This window comes from Hyalella azteca, unplaced genomic scaffold (assembly GCF_000764305.2).
Source record: "Hyalella azteca isolate HAZT.00-mixed unplaced genomic scaffold, Hazt_2.0.2 contig15360, whole genome shotgun sequence".
NCBI lineage: Eukaryota > Metazoa > Arthropoda > Malacostraca > Amphipoda > Hyalellidae > Hyalella > Hyalella azteca.
In genome coordinates, this window is record NW_025945216.1 from 167,247 (window position 1) to 184,957 (window position 17,711).

Below are 17,711 nucleotides of genomic sequence, written 5' to 3' on the forward strand. Positions count from 1 at the left end.
GATAACGCTTCATAGCGGCTGATCAATAAAGGGGAACTGCTGTTGACATATTATTACGAGCTCATTCTATTTGCTTTTTTATTTTTAAAGAATCTAGAAGAATTTGTTATACTTTAAAATTCTGTTAAGTCACTCCACAATTAGAGCAAAATATCGCACTTACGTGCATTGCAGATAAAAACTATATATTAAAATTTGACGAGTGGTATTTCAGTTAACAGGAGTTTTCGCTTTCAATCTTAAGATCTGGGAAACAATTTGAACTTTAAGTCAACAATTTGCAGTAAACATAAAAAATGGATATAAGTAATACGTTAATTATAATTTTTTACAAATTACAGATGCCACGCAATTTTTGACGTCATTTGTTGAAGGACATGCAAGTGATTGACATGTAATCCACAAGATCATAAACACCGCGAACATTGTAGAGGTTCTTCGCTCATAGGACCGACGTCTTTTTCTAGGTTGTTCCTCATGCTAGTTGACTCAATCTAGTGGTAAAATTTAGAACGTATAAATTATTTTTAATAATTTAGTTATTACACAATTTTCGAATTTAAGAAGATGTGCCTAAATATCCATAGTAATTCATACGATTCAACCACATTTTGAAAACACGCCGAGAGCAGAAAGGTTTATCCACTTCTAGGTCAAATATTTGCAAATAGCGAAATATTGCCACATAGAAATAGTGAATAATCATCATGTAAATGGCAAATTATTAATTGAAAAAAGTTTAAAAAACGTGTAATATTTTAAAATCTGATTTGTTATTTATTCCGTAAAATAGATAGATATCTAAACATCATCATTAAATTTGACTTTTAGACTAAACATGAAGCAATCATGGGTCAGTTATTCTGGATTGCGATTCCTAAATAGTTTCAATAACTCATTCAAATGACTTATTATTGTACAAGGTTGCTAGAAATACCATAAGGACTGCCATGGCTCTTGTCACATCACTGCTACAACAAGTGTTCCATGTTGTTGCACTGCCAGACCCGAAGAAGTTGAACACGTCGTACCCTTTAGGTTGTTCCACAAAACCGGGCTGGTGTTCACCTATTCTTGTATTTCTACCCTGATTTTCTAGATTTTCGTCTTCGAATACCCCTGTGTTGATCCCCTCAACTGGTATAATTTGTCTGCCACTTTCGTCGGTCGGGATGGGTAGGTCATCTGGACTGCTGAGTGCAAGGTTCTCTTTGCGCCGCAACTCGTCTTTGCTGATCTCGTTCTTGGGGGACGACATCTGCTTCGGGGGGCGGTGCTCCTGCTCCGGCTTCGGCGTCGCTGGCTTCGGGATCGCTGGAGTGAGAGAGACAACGAAATTAATGCCGGGATCGCTATAGTGATAGATACAAAGATAAATCGAAATCCGGTCAAATCGCCATACTACGTGCGTCTTCATGTATGTTTTACTTAGAGTAGCTGTCATACTTTCAAAACCAACTGAATTAAATTTTTATTTATACCCTCATTTTTGTTTTGTTTTTAGTTTGAAATATTTATTCAGATTATTATTATTTATAACAAATGTATTAGATTCTAACTGTTTAAATGTATTAATTCATTGCAAATGAAATTATAGATAACTATTTCTTATAAACACAGAGAATAAACATGACAAAAATGGTTCATAAATTAGGAAATCGCTTGTAGAGAATTAATTGGTCAAGGAAAGTTGCCACGATATTACACACTTAGGCATTTGCGATATGACTCCGCAATTAGAGCAGATTGTAAACTGGAAGAGAAATAAAAATAGAGTTAAATATCGGTGAAACTTACCTTCGAAATGCATGTTGAGTGAGTTACTGTATCGTCACTATATTGTACCGCGGAAGTCATTAACCATTGAGTGTTTAGGTGGCGTGACTAGAGCCGAGGTAGTTACTTACCATTGATGGTTATGATGGCTTCATTTAAGCCCAGGAGTTACTAACCATTGACGGTTATAGTTGCCTCACTGGAGCCAAGTGAGTTACTGGCAGCGCAAATGTAATTAGTGGCATCTTTCTTGGTGAAGTACATCAGGCCTACACTTCAGCGCCGACATCACTATGTTATGTTATGTTATGTTATAATACATACATTAGACATTTGCGATATGACTCCGCAATTAGAGCAGATTGTAAACTGGAAGAAAAATGAAATAGTGTTAAATATTGGTGAAACTTACCTTTGAAATGCATGTTGACTGAGTTACTGTATCGTCACAATATTGTGCCACAGAAGTTACTGAACATTGATGGTTATGGTCGTGCGACTAGAGCGAGGTAGTTATTAGGGCAACGTGGGGCAGCGCGCCCCCCACTTTTTTTAAACTAAATTTTTGATGAAGTTTTAAGTGATACGAGGTGGTTCTTTGTTTTGTTTAAAGGTGCAACTAATGGGGAATGTATGATGTGAATTAGACGCCTATAGAGTTATTCAATTTTTAATGAAACACTTTTTTGTAAAAAGTGTCAAAATGGGCCCATTGCCCCACCCCTGGGGCAATGGGCCCATGGGCTTGGGGCAAGAGTTACTAACCATTGACGGTTATAGTTGCCTCACTGGAGCCAAGTGAGTTACTGGCAGCGCAAATGTAATTAGTGGCATCTTTCTTGGTGAAGTTCCTGATGGTGAGCTGCATGATGGTGACGTAGTAGTCCTGGTGGCTCTCGGTCGCGTTGTACTTGTGGCTGCTGATGATCATCTGCTCGCCTGGACAGGGGGAGGGAGCGTTGTCTCTATTAACACACATGCACGACTCTACAGGCTCGAAATACGATAAAATATTTTACCCACATCCTAAGATTTCCATCCAACGAGACCATAATATTCTATCGCATGGAACATAGATCACTCCTTCAAAAGAGAAGTTAGATCATACCAAAACAATTCTCGTTATACTATCGAATACATTGTTTCAAGAGATAAGAGCAAGTTTATTAAGAGGCTTTTTTTATTATTGTATCGAACAAATTATTTTACGCGAGAAAGTAGGTTCATTAAAAAAAATTCTTTATTGGAACGAATACATTATTCTACGCAAGAAGAATTAGTTTATTTCCCGTGACTTTATCGAATAGATTTTTCTACACCAGAGAAGTTAGTTGATTAAGAGAAATTTTCTATTATTTATCGAATAGATTTTTGCCTGCTTCGTAAGTAGGACAACATAAATGCATTTTCAATCATTAGTTCGAACAATTTTTGTACGCAGGAGGAGCTAGTTCGTTTAGGAACGTTTTATGTCACCATATCGATCATTTTACTCTGCGCGAAAAAATCTAGTCCACTCAATAAATTATCTACCTTCACCTCGAGAATATTGCTCTACTTAAGAAGAGCTAGTTCCTTCAAGTAAATTTTAAACATTACTTCGAATATATCAGACTACGTGTGATGAACCAATCCATTCAATGACATTTTTGTAACGAAAAATTATCCTCTCATTATTGGGTCGAATATATTATTCAACGTGAGAGGACAAGCTCATTTAAAGTAATTTTTCATAATTAAAATACACCATTCTACGTGTGAAGGGTTGACATTGATAATTACAAGTCTGAGTTTTCATTCGTTTCTGAATTAGATGATTCACAGAGAACTGCAGCAAATGAACTTGAATCTCTACTAAACTCGAGGAAAAAAATTATTTTAAATCTGCGCAGTGTCTGTAATACTTTCAATTTATGTGTTCAGTCTGTTCTGAATTTGGTAATTAATCTTTAACTGCCGCAAATGAACTTGAATCTCTACCGAACTCTAAAAAAGTATAAAAGTCAACTAATTACTAAAGTCAGCGACGACCAAGCCTACAAACCTGTAATTATCACAGCTAGTGCGCAGTTCACTCAATGACAATTTTCATTTAAAGCAATTTTTCATCAATATGTTGAATATATTTTTGTACGCAGGATGGGCTCATTCATTCTTTAATAGACATTTTCATCGTTAAAACGAATAAATAACTTTACGCGAGAGTAGCTAGTGCATTTAAAGTAGTTTTTCATTAATTGATCGATACATAATTCTTTTATTTCACGCTAGAGAAGCTAATCCAGTTGAAAACATGTTTTGTTATTATATTGAATCCAATATTCTACGCAAGATGAGTTACTTCATTCAAAGACATTTTTCATTATTGTATCAAAGAAATTATTTTACACAACAGAAGTTGCTAATTCAAAGCTATTTCTCATTATTTTACAGAACCTTTATTTTTGTACGCCAGAAGAAGTAGTTCTCTCGTGGGTATTTTACATCATGAAATCGAACAATTTACTCCACGTGAGAAGAACTAGTTCACTCATAGGAGTTTTCCTGTATAATATCAAACATGTTACTCTACGTGATCGGAACTAGTTAAACGATCAAACATATTACTACTATACGCCATAGCAACTAGTTACCCTAATATCAGACATATTATTACTCTACGCGATAGGAACTAGTTACCCTAATATTAAACATATTACTATTCTACGCGATAGGAACTAGTTACCCTAATATCAGACATGTTGTTACTCTACGCGATAAGAACTAGTTACCCGGCACGCGGCGCCAGGTGGTGACGGCCTGCGGCGACGACTCGACGCGACACTTGACGGTCACGTCGTCGCCCTCAGGGAAGCTGAACATGTTGATGGGCAGCGTCACGAGCGGCTCGACTGTGCGGTGCGGGGGGGATAGCCGGATAGGGTTCTATTAATTATTAATCCAGGTTCTATTAATTAATAATAATAATTTCTGTTATAACTAAATGTGGCGAGGTAGGACGGATATTATTAATTTGTAATTTTTTTTAAGAAAAAAAGGAAGAATTTTAAGATAATTTCATCAGAATACTTTAATCGGGTCTGACAAATGACAGAAAGAATTTAAGACTAGTGTAAATCAGTCCTGCATGAATCGCTTTTAGCCCGAGGCTTATGAACATTTGTTGAAATGCGAAATTATTGACTAGGAAATGACGTAGTCAGCATATTATTCAGAATAATCGGAATTTTAGATTATAATTACAACTCTATGATCAAAGTAATAATAATAAATATCTCACAAGAACCTATAAACTCAACAAATGAACTTTTTTTCACATGAGTAACAAAAAATATTTTGAAAAAATATTTGTTTGAATTGATATCAGAAAGGTTTTAGTCAATCTATAACGACGTCTACGGAAAATATTTTTAATTCTAGGGAATTATTTTTCGAACCGATGCTTCAGGAGTGATTGACAATTTGCTATAAAATGTTTCCCTCTGCAGTGCGCGACAGCAATTCATGGCGGTGTATGAAGGTTGCTCAAAGTCCATCATGTCACAGATGAAGTTTTAAGTGATGGAAAGTAAAATCTTCAGAGACTGTTTCATTTAAAAAAAACTTAAATTCTGAAATGAAATGTCAATATCCTTAAATTGCAGTGAATTAATTTAATTTTTACATTAGAACCCCATTAAACAACAAGGCATTACAAGTTATGTGATATTACGTATTGAATTAAGTTGAAGAGACTTCGTGGAAAATTGTTAAGATCTATTTATAAATAGAATATGTTCGAAACAAGCTGCGAAAGCGTCGCAATTTGCTCCATGCTGCCATCCAGACGCTGCAAAAAGTGAGTAGAACTCGTAAAATTAAAGTAAATGGAAATTCTATGCAACCACTATAGTAAATGCTACAGAACACTAACTTCTAAGCCATTACGGTTGACGTTCAAACTGTGTGTTTTCACTATAAAAGACTTTGATTGTCCTAATTTGTAAAAGCTGACAAATTTCACGTTTTAAATCGAGTGACACATTTTTAAATATATGTGCGGATGCTTCTTCATTATTGGCTCTCAGGACATGAATGACGTAACATTAAAAAAGCGTGAGTGACTAACAGTTTACGCGGAGCATGATGCGCTTGCTGACGGAGGGCGGCACACCATTCTTGGCGATGCAGAGGTAGTGGCCCATGTTGTGCCGCGTCACGCGCGACATCGTCAGGTTCTCGCCCTTCTCCTGCACCTTGTCGCCTGGTCAACAATGTCACGGTTTTTTAGTAGAGTGGTGATGTTAAGTGACGATTGAGCTAAATCTAGCTTGTCGCCGATTCTCGACATCACAGTATTACACGGTTAACTGTGGCTCGTACCCCGCAACTCACTCTAACAATCTTGGTACTATGGACTTTTACTACTCAGCCACCTTTCCGTTAGGTTCTTACCACCTGATAGTAAAGCGCTATGCCATCTGTGATGTGTCAAGTGCCAAACTTAAGTAGTAATGAATGACCTGCTGAAAATAAAAGTTTTGGACTGGGCTTTTTGAGATAACAACCGCTTTTGACTCCCAATTTTCAGCCCAAAACGGACGAATGGAGTACATTATAGTTGTTTGTTAAGAAACTTCCCAAGATCTTAAAAATTACTGTGTGTGGCCTAATGGGTTGTGAAAACTTACGTAATACTTCTAAAATCTAAATAAAAATTAGATCTGGATTGCTTTGAAAATGCAAAGTGAATGCTCTTACACACGCTGCCCCCAAAGCACTGCACGTTTCGAGGCGCCCTCAGACGCGCTGCCCCCAAGAGGCGCCCTCACAAGCGCTGCCCCCAAGCACCCACGTTTAGAGGCGCCCTCACACGCGCTGCCCCCAAGCACCCACGTTTAGAGGCGCCCTCACACGCGCTGCCCCCAAGCACCCACGTTTAGAGGCGCCCTCACAAGCGCTGCCCCCAAAGCACCCACGTTTCGAGGCGCCTTCACACGCGCTGTCCCCAAATCACCCACGTTTCGAGGCGCCCTCCTTCTTCCAGTATATGGTGGGCGTGGGGTATCCGGTGGCCTTGCAGAAGAGGTGCACGTGACCGCCCTCCACCACCTCGGTCTCGCCGGAGCTCTCGTCGTCCACGATCTCAGGCGGCACCTGCACCTCCAGGAACCCCATCTGCCCACAGGCTAACATGATCAAGTTTGGTCCTCTAAAATAGCTTCAAAAATAACATAGCAAATTGGTGTAGTATTCAAATTTTAACTAATAAATTGCATATTGATAGATTATTTTAAAATAAAGCTATATTTTAGGGAAAAATCAAAGTAAAAGAATGCCATTAATGCTGCTATTTTACATCATTAAATATATTTCTGAATGGTCGATACAGAACATTGTACCTGCAGCCAACAGCTCATTCTATTATTATTCTAGGAACCATAAGGAATATTTTTTGGTGGCCATTTATAAAGCGTTTGATTTATAACCCTTCAAGCGAAAAAGATTCATACCGCAAAAATCTGGCACAAAAGGACCTCGCCTATTCAGGATCATGCGGCATGGAGCCATGAAGATGATATTCCATGGAGAGAAGCACAGCAGCCCCGTCCTAACATCAAGAGATGTCCGCCCTAATGTGGTCCTTCTGCTCGGACACAATTGCTAAATCCGCAATACCATTTCTAATTTTCTTTTATTGTCCCCAAGCAATGAAGTGAGCTTTTTGTTCCTTGAGAAGTGGCCGAGGCATGCCGCGCCCTGAGGTCTCCACGAGCTCCAAGCTTTCTTTGCTCCGTGGAAAATTTTGCTGAGTTTTTCTCGTTTCCACCAGACAAACTCAAGATTTCCAGAAATTCAGTGTAACTCAGGGTATGTGGTTAATGAAATTTATTGTCCTAAGTAAATTCCGTTCAAGAAAATGTGAAAGATTGGCGAAAGCAACATATTTGAAAAGAATAATGCCTCATTTTATGTGTGGTTGAACAAAGAGTGAGCATACTAGCTGAAGTAAATGTCAGTTATACGATGAAGAAGTTTAAGTTTATTGTAAACTGGTAACCATTTCCGGCTTCGGGCTCCTGTGACCACATAAATTACTAGCCATGCAAATTACAATCGTCGCCTGCACTACAACGCTCAATAAAATTCTAAGCGTTTCTGAAAACATGCAAAAATAAAGCACTTATACGCTGAGATTCTATCATGGACAAAATGACGGCAGGAGAGCTGATGCTCCCAAATAATTCCAGGCCATTTCCTGCTTTTTAAAACAACCAAGTTTCTCGAATTCGTGTCTTTCCTCACAGATATATATACGTGTCATTCATACAAAAATTGCAGTTTCTTTCTATTTCATGGTGTTACATTTTTGTTTGCAAGCATTTCGCTTGTAGAGCGAGTTGTGTGATTGTCTCTGCAAGTCCGAGCCTCGCGGCGTCGAGTCTGATGGCATTTGAAGCCCCCTCGTTTGCCAGTCATTTCCATGCAAATATGCGGTGCCAACAAATCTGTTCAAGACTAACTCAATTACTTAACTGGATTATTCAACGCACGAGACTAATTGCCATGAAGTCTACTCCATATTAGCGTTGTGGCAACAACAAACATGCGCTCGATTCCTCATGTTATGAATGTGCGGGACGCTGCTCCTCGTAAGTTGCTGGTCACTTATGACGAAATATCGACCAAAATATCGTTGTTATACTCTAACTGAATTATATATGCTATACTCTAACTGAATTATATATGTTGTACTTCAACTGAATTATATATGCTATACTCTAACTGAATTATATATGCTATACTACTCCAAATGAATTATAGATGTTATACTCCAACAGAATTGTAGCTGTTATACTCCAATTGATGTATATTTCTTATACTACAATTGAATTACAGATGATATAATCGACCAGGATTAAGGATGATATACTCAAACTGTATTATAGCTGCTCTATTCCAACTGGAGTATAGCTGTTATCCCCAACTGGAGTATAGCTGTTATACCCCAACTGAAGTACCTATAGCTGTTATACCCCAACTGAAGTATAGCTGTTATACCCCAACTGGAGTATAGCTGTTATGTCCTAACTGGAGAATAGCTGTTATGTTCCTAACTGGAGTATAGCTGTTATACCCCAACTGAGTTGTTGTGCTTCAATTGGCGGATGAGAGCAAAACTCCAACTGAAGTATTGCTATTAAACCACACATTTAGCATAGCTGATATAGTACTCCAAATGGAGGATTAATATTATGCTCCAACTGGAGCATGGCTGTTAAACTCCAAGTGGAGCATTGCTGCTATACTACAAACGTAGGATGGCTGTAAAATTTCAACTGTAAGATAACTGTTACGCAACAACTGCAGGAGTGTAACTGTTAGAATATAACTGTAGTAGCTGTTATATCTCAGCTGGGATATAGCTGTTATATAATACACTGCACACTGTGCGTTGTATGCACTGTTAAATAACATATTTTTAAGTTTTTCAACCCTATTTATTTTTCTCGCTCAATGGCCGTTTAAGTCGTACAGTGAATAAGACTACTGAAAGATAATTGTAGCATCATCAGGAGGTCATACTTGCATTTTCTTAAGCATTTTGATGACTCTTTATGTGTCATGTTTACATTTTAACAATAATTTCGGTAGTATCAGGTAAAATTGTGGGATGTCCAGTACAATTAAATTTTGCATGAAAAAGAAATCTAACTGAATTTCCAGCAGGGAACTCAAAATTACCGGAAAATATGAACGAAATTTCATTCATGCATATTTTATCACTTAAAATTTTCTTGCAGGGAGCCATCGTCGGCAAGCAAAGCACTGACATCTTGATTTAGCGCCGCAAGGTAAGTTCATTTATTGTTGTACAAAAATTTAATAGAAAATTATTAATCATTTGTATGTCTCCACATAATTGATAAACAATCAAGCGTTATCTCTGTAAGTTAAAATTTCAATGGTTTGAAAACTTTTTTATGGATACATCGGATTTATTGCGCTGTTCAAAATGTCAGATCCAAATCAGGCCCAATCTTACTAAACGATGTATGTATAATTCAATTCATTGGACTCCTCAAAAACGTATATTTCATGGAGTTAATTGCGAGTTTGATTTTTTACAGACGCGATTCAACTCTTAGATGCGATTTGATCTTTAAGCTTTCTTCTTAGCGTGGGCGAAGAAAATCCGGAAATAGGGCCGCCTCTCTTTCTTGCTGGCAATCGTTTGCGTCGGACGCGTTTTTGAGAGCGCGCTTCGCATCGTCTCATTTAATTTATACGACTTCTTCGGCTATCGTGTTCCTTGGCTCGTGAAACAAGAGCTTGCGCCCGAGAAGCGACCTAGGGCGCCTCGAGATCTAATTTGTCAGGAATCTCAATAAGTTCCGGTCAATTAGGCCAGGCGAAGCTTCGGTAAGACTTTACTAAAGTAGCTATTACAATGCAAAAGCTTTCAAGTAATTAAAACTGAGCAAAAAGTAGCGATCGCCATGCAAATGACCCCCTAGCGTAACCCGGGCCTCACACTTTATGGACGTTCCACGACCGACACACTTCGGTCTTTATGGGTAACGTCAAGCGCGAGTTATTGGATGACCAGTTGCTCGATGTTCTTACAGTAAATATGTGATAAACTAATAAAACCACGACGATTATCAACCAACTGTATGTAATATACGTGGACACTTAATCCAGCTTTAACTTTATAGAAAGTGTTCAGGCGCTGATTATTAATTATTAGTTAATTTCAGAGATAGCAGGAAAATAATTATGAGTTGTATAAGAATACTTGCTGACGAATTAAAAATTTCAGATACTTATTGTATGTTTATGAAGGCATTTTTTGTGTATTGAGTTATGACAAAGAACATTGAAAAATTAATTCTTCAATCTTCTCGTCAAATTAACACAGCATAATCATTTCCTTTCAGCTTGATTAATTTATCATGATAAATGGGTTTGAAACTCACGCGCAGAAGCTTACGCGGGTCGCCCTTGTTTACGCTGGTCGCTCTTGCTCTTGCGGGTCGTAAGACCGATGAGTGCGCAAATTTATAGTAAATTTGTTTACTAGGTCATACCGAAGCACCAACCCACCCTCGGTCAACGTAATCTGTAGTCGCTGTAGTTCGACCAATCTCTTAAACTTATCACTGATTACGATCATTCCTGGCCGGTGAGCCGACCTCGCTTGTATCACATCCGCGTGATGCATCGCATCCTAATCCAGTCTTCAGTTTATTCCTGGGTGCATAAATGTGTGCATTAAATCGCAAGCGGCGCCTGAAACGGTTTACGATAGGAGCGAGGTACGTAATTTCGCACCGAATGATAAGACGTGAGCATTTAAGAAGCGAAGCAGGGCGATGCAAGAAGAGCTACTTCATCATCGCAAACGATGGCAACGGCTTTACGATCGCCAAGGCTTCAAAAATGTCATAATTGACGTCTCGACGGGCTCTACTGATCCCCATATTGATTTGAGGAAGCGCAGTGATGCCAGTGGAAGGACGTTGGCCTCTGTTTGTGCCAGGCTTTGTTTTAGGCACGGGAATCGGAAAGCAGGCTGTGCAGCTCAGACGGAATAAATACCTTGAACCAAGACATTCTTCAATAGTATGAGAACTGGGAGCTATACAATGCGACATTTTTTCACTCTTTCCGTGCTTCTTCAAGTCCAAAAAGAATTTATTATAATTAGCCCCGTGATTTTGTATTCATAGCTTGTAATAATAGCCGGATGAGATTGTAAGGGTCAAGTTGATTAGGCATAGACTGAAGTGTAGAGTTTATGCAATTGAGCATAGTTACAAGAATGTCATTTCCAGGTTGGGAACGGGACCACTGCAAAATGCAATTTGCAGTAATGAGTGTCGACTTCCACTAATATTGAAATTCTGAAGGATACTTCAGCCAACTACAATTGCAATAATGCGTGTTGAATTACATTTGTCATGTTACATGAATTTAATATGATCCCTGTGTAATGTCATAATATTATAATAAAGACTCAATTTAAATTACAAGCCCTCATCCCATAAAATTGAAGCAGCTCGGCCTCCTCGCCATCCGTAACGCAGTAATGGTGGAAGTGATGCAAGTTGGTCTAAGGCGAGCAGAACGGTTCTCGGGTTTATAAGCAGGGCTGCCGCTGGTCTCATAATGAAATTGCTTAACTTGACACAATTAATGGGGTTAATATAGCGAGCTGAGGAGCGACATCTGGAGGCGTGCAGGTTAATTAATGATCGTCAGTAAGTGGCCATATTGTCTGGCACGACCCAACCTCAGAGTCGTCATGAGCAGATCAGAGCCTGTGGCAGCTGGAACTGAGACGCAGCCAAAGGCTACATTTGCGGTGATTATTGCAATCACAGTATCTTTTGTGTGGTCTGCCATACAGTATAGGAGTGGATATTAACCCGTTGCCATTAAGGCATTATATTAACTATGTCAAACTTCAATCTTGGATGTCGGATTTAATATAACCAAGTATGCAAGCATCCATAAAGTTCTATAATACTCTTTCAAGTATTGCCTCAAGAACTATCATTGTGCGAAACATCTGATCCATAATAATAAATGACAGGGCTCATTCGACTTGCACGAATAATGCGATTCTTCGGTTCCTTATTAATTATTATGCGGAGACCTTTGCCATGAAACTTTTACGGTTTAAAAGCTACTAAGGATTGTCTTATTCACCATTTAAAGCTACCGTCTTTACATACAACGCATTTTATGTCATGCTGAAATTTTCACCATACTCATTTGAACGTTACTTTTTACGTAGTTTAAAAGATTTAATGCCGAAACTTATGGTCCTAAGCGTCTATTTTAAAGTTTCACGGCGCGCCCGTGGTGATATCCAAGCCGCGAAATAGAACGGCCGTGCAGTTATCAGAGCAGCAACAGGCTATAGAGGGCTAAGGAGCCAGGGAGGCTTATCAGCCACGCCAGGCCTATAGACAGCCACCTTCAAAAATGAGCGCCCGCACAGAAATGAAAAACATTGGCGAGTTTTTAAAAACTTGAATTACCCGCTACACCAGAGTATCAAGAAGTGCAGTTTTTCATTGAGGAACTAGTAAGGCAAACCATTACCCTACCATCATTGAATTCGTCATATGTTAACCGACAGTCGCTAAAACGCATTTATTCTGAATATAACTAAATTTTAGCAAATTAACAAAATTCCTGACTTATTATTTCGAATTTGAAATTTTGACTTTTAGATTTTTTAGACGGACAGATCAGACGAAAAAGCTAGTTATAAATCGACTTTTCGAGCCATGTCTAATGGTCGCAATGAGCGAGTAATTATTATCTGTAGCCTTGATTATTCTCTACCTGAAAGGGAAACTGAATTAAAGTTAAGATATTATTTTCCCCTGCTTAAAAAAACTTTCACCTGCTTAAAACTAAAAAAGCAAAATGCTCAATCTCAGGGCATTTTGCATTTACAAAAATTCGCTGCACGTATTTGAGCCTCTTTCTCTTTCTTGTCTAGCTGAACTTTCTGAAAATGAGAACCGAAACCATTTCTTCCTAGGAAATATGTTCACGCTTGAGGTAAGAGCGGAATTTCGCGCTCTGCCAATGTAGAGGGCGGATTTGGAACCATCGTAGACCGGCCATCAATTCTACTTCGCAGGATCAGCTGAGGTCGAACGCAGGACAAATGCTGTCTCTTCCGTAAATTATAATCTCGGGACCGTCGCTAGATGTGTGCCTCATGTGACGGGACAACGCGGCTACACACACGGAGATTGTTTCTCTGTACACAAATTCTTTTAAAAACCCATAGCAGTTTCTGCGGTTTAACTGCTTGGTTGCAATCGAATTACTATCTAAAGGATAATTATATTATTTATGAAGTGAAATGGCATTTCGGTCAAAGATATATAAATAATTCGTTAACCAATACTGAACAAACTTTTGTTCTAACTCTAAAGATTATTAAGATCATCAACAAATACTGGAAGCAGACTATACTGCAGACCTTCTGAAGTGGACGGTAGTAGAAATCGGGTCTTGAGTTTCGTATCCAACCTTCACGGGCGCTGGCGTCTCGATCAAATGGATTTCGAGGAACGTTTCGGCGTAGCGGAAGCTGCGTTCGGAGAGCATTGCGATGTCTACAACAAAAGTTGTATTGCTTGGACGTGGCTTAGGGAAGGTGTGCAGGATTAGGCTCCATCAGCGACAGCAGCGTCGCGTAAAGCTGCAAATCTTGCAGTGTTACAATGGGTCGGGGCTGGAAGCTGCGAAAGCTGCGAATGTTGCCGCTTTTTCCTGGCGATGAGTTGCGGCTTAGGGCCCATAAGGTAAAAATCAGGCCGTATCAATGTTGCCCAATTTCTTCCGTTAGGTGGCCTCTTGCACAATAAATTTTGATCGTGTTATCAAACGTCATTTGAACTGCCCACAATGCTATATATACGAACGCTATATCCGAGTTTATTTGCAATTTTCATACGGACTTGTAGCACTTTTGTAAGACTGTTAAATACACGTACGAAGCAGAATAGAGTTTAATTGGATATAAAATTAAGATATAACGAAGTTTTAACAAATTTTCGTTCGAAAGTTGATTGCAGGGAGACGTTCTATGACGTTATTTGTCAGGTATGCATGACTTTATGCAATTTTTGTTGGAACGCAATAGTGGTTAGAGAGCGACAGTCGTTAGATAACAGACAATTCGAATGACAATGGCAAGCTTTCAACTTCTCGCGATATGAAGTAATATGATACGTCACTGCTTCAGTTCCATTAAAAACAACAAAAAAAGTTGTACTTCCCAAAATGTAATTGAAGAGAGAACAAGTATGGTGGAGAACGTTGAAGTTCGTTATTTTCTTCATTTGCTCAGGTTAGTGAAGAAAGCGCAAATTGCGGTAAGGAGAGCGGGAGTTGCCGGGAGCGTCAGATTTGCATTTGAGGAGCGGCCGCGGTCGCGTTATCAGCGTCGCCGGGTCGCTCTAACTTATTAGTCGAGCGGGCGTTTTTTAGCCTAACTAATGAGCTATAATCTGCAGGCCGCAGCTTGGAGCACCCGGCGCCTCAGGCAAAACTTGTGCCCCCCAAAAATGCGCGGCGCTTCATACTTCGTGCGAGCAGAAGTTGCCTGCAGAGTGCACAACTTTGTTGAGGTGAGTTAACCTAATATGATAGTCACCTGCAAAATTTCTTTTGTCACCTCGGAGCCTCAAAATTTGGTGCGATTTTTCAGAGAGACAATATGTTGCATAACTTGTGCCGCTCATGACTTGTGCCTCACTGGAGATACTTCAACAGACACGATGTCAACTGACAAAGGGAAGGGAACATTTACACTTCTGGTAAGTTTACGGCTTTGAGATTCCTTTCTTGGGCGGTTTAAACATTGTTTTCTTTTTGAGACCAGGCCACTACGGGCTCCGTTAAATGGTGTTAATGCTCCGGGCTGCCGTTTCGAGTAAATCCTGATTTGGTCTGTAGGTGATTTTTACGCGTATTGAATGCTTTCTATTATTTGCCACAAAAGATATTCCGATTTCAATAAAAGTACTTAATTATGTCACTCATTCCATGTATTAGAATTATAGCCAAGCCGGAAACAAGGGGTGCGCAACCAGACCATACAAGAGTACGCGTGCGTCATTAGAGAGCATAATTTAATCGCAAAACTTTGATAAAACCTTTACCATACTCCAAATCCATAAATTTGGAGTATGGAGTATCCATACTCCACGGATTGGAGTATCCATACTCCAAATCCGTAGATTTTTCACGTTTATTATAAATTCAGAGCCAGATCCGAAGCAAAAATGTCAAAAACTGTTAATTTGAAAAAATTTCGAAATGCTCAAATATTTCCGCAATTATATTTGTATTGCTCGATAAACTGCAATTTGTCGGGCCCGTAGCAAAGCCTATAGTATGAAGGCACATCTTGCAGAGTAATTAAAGCGACCACATTGGAGCGCTGTATGGCATTGAAGAGCGTCTCAGCATCGCTGCTCCTCGTAAAGCCGAAACGTTTACGACCGCCTGTTCTTAATCTGATTGCCTTCGTTAAAAACGCGAGACGGTGAGGGGGCTTCAGCGCCCCACCTCATGAGAGCCGCGCTGTATTTATTCAACTAAAGCCTGGCAAGCAAATTGAATGCGCTCGCTCCGCAATTTTTGCGTGTGGTTGAGTTCTGAAGCCGTTAGATATCGTCGTATTTCGCGGGAATTACTGCACTGTAAAATATGGAGAGTCTCACCGGCAGTCGTTGGAGGTTTAATGTGCCACGCAAAGTGTCGGGTCACCCCAGAAAACTTTTGTTTGTGCTTTTTAATCTTTAAAAAGAGCCTGCAATACTAGATGCGTCAACAAAATAATGACGCCTCGAGCTGAAGGAAAACAGCGCGGCGAATCGCTGGAAATGTCCTCGAAAGATTCAAAAGAGACGATCAAAGCGGGAGGGATTGAGCAAATGTGGGCACGGCAACGGTTGCTTTCTCTGCAACCTTTACGGGGCGGTAGTCCTCAGGGGGGCTTATGTCAAAAAACAAGGCAAGGCTGCGCCGTGCTGGATTTTCAGGCCTTTGTAGGTATCCACATTACAAACAGTTTAACATATAATACTCAGCGCAAATGTTCCTTTGGAGACAATATTGTACATATTAGCGACGCGAAAGAATAAATATCGTCCTTATTCAATGATTTCTTTACTAGTTACATTTTACTCGCTTTGCAATACTGATTATTTAAATTGCAGCAATCGCAGAAATAAAGCCTTGCCCCTGTCATTTGGAAAATATTGATCATTGTTTTGCAAGAGCACATGACGCGAGACTTAAAATTATTTAAAGTTCTGAAGAGTAAAATACTTTACATGCAGTTCCAGCAGTACCAAACACAGAACGATTATTGGCATAATCGTTTGTTTTACGCACATGCAGCAGATATTTAACGAAAAATTTGAAAGACATTACCTGGTGCCTCGACAAAAGAAGTGGCAGCACTTCATGCGATATTCGCTATCGTTCCATATTTTAACACGAGACTAGCCGGAGTAATAAAAGATTGAAAGTAATCGCAATGAAGAATGTGCAGAAGGAATGTGTTCAGCAAATAGCGAATATACTGTCAGACCAGACATGTTTGTCCCCTCAAATCAGGCCAATTCATTTGCCAGTTAAGAGCTGATGCCATTAAGTCTCCCCCTGTGTGGCAATAATTGGTCATTAAAGCCATCCCAGTCGCCACCCCGCCCATTCTATGACCAGCCTGGCGGAGAATCGATCCAGTAGCTCAGAAACGCTTAGTGGCGTCTGCAAGTGAACGTTCAAAATTCACCGCACCAGCAGCACGACCATCGGTCACGGTCGTCGGTCTGGACGTTCCTGATGTGCAGGTTCCAGGTGGTGTGGTCGCGGTAGGTCACTGACACACGCGGGTTGTGCGTCACAACTTGGTGGTGGATCGCTTGTATAGCTTTTGTGTCCGCCTTCACCCACCCGACCTGACGGACAAGGTAAATTTGTTTTGATTAAAATAAGTTGGTGAAAATTACGAGCTAAAACAAATAATGGTTTAGTTTTTATCGCACGAAGCAAATCATTAGTTGTTTATTCGTTTTAATGAAGTGGCTTTTGAAGCGTCTGCGGCTGCAACTGCTCGAACATGAAAATAATTTTTGAGAAACAGGATTGAAATCAGGAATCGAACTTTTTCAGGATTGAAATCGAACTTGTTTTTAGTTTTGAACTCTTTCTTATTTTTTTCGATTTTCTTTCCGTCTTCTCGAAAAGATTCAACTAGTATCTCAATTTAGTAGTCAGAGGTTTTTGGATCATCATAACAAATAACGCGTTTTCGGACAAAATTGTACCCAAAAACCGATAATGACACTCATAATATCTACACGACGGTCGCCATCCTTGGGCTTTGGAGAAAGCCTTCATATTAT

The 17,711-nt window shown here is 39.5% G+C and overlaps 1 protein-coding gene across 1 annotated transcript in view; it reads right to left on the reverse strand.

Annotated features, from left to right (window-relative positions):
• Positions 1–756: 756 nt before the first annotated feature.
• LOC108677822 (lachesin) overlaps positions 757–17,711 on the reverse strand; it is a 63,423-nt gene continuing 46,468 nt past the window's right edge. Inside the window, exons 3-9 of the mRNA XM_047884385.1 lie at positions 17,126–17,264; positions 12,354–12,386; positions 6,777–6,944; positions 5,885–6,019; positions 4,548–4,667; positions 2,542–2,715; positions 757–1,314 (exon numbers count right to left, since the gene is read on the reverse strand). Of these exons, the coding sequence (XP_047740341.1) occupies positions 896–1,314; positions 2,542–2,715; positions 4,548–4,667; positions 5,885–6,019; positions 6,777–6,944; positions 12,354–12,386; positions 17,126–17,264 (1,188 nt within the window). The 3' untranslated portion in view covers positions 757–895. The remainder of the gene's footprint in view (positions 1,315–2,541; positions 2,716–4,547; positions 4,668–5,884; positions 6,020–6,776; positions 6,945–12,353; positions 12,387–17,125; positions 17,265–17,711) is intronic.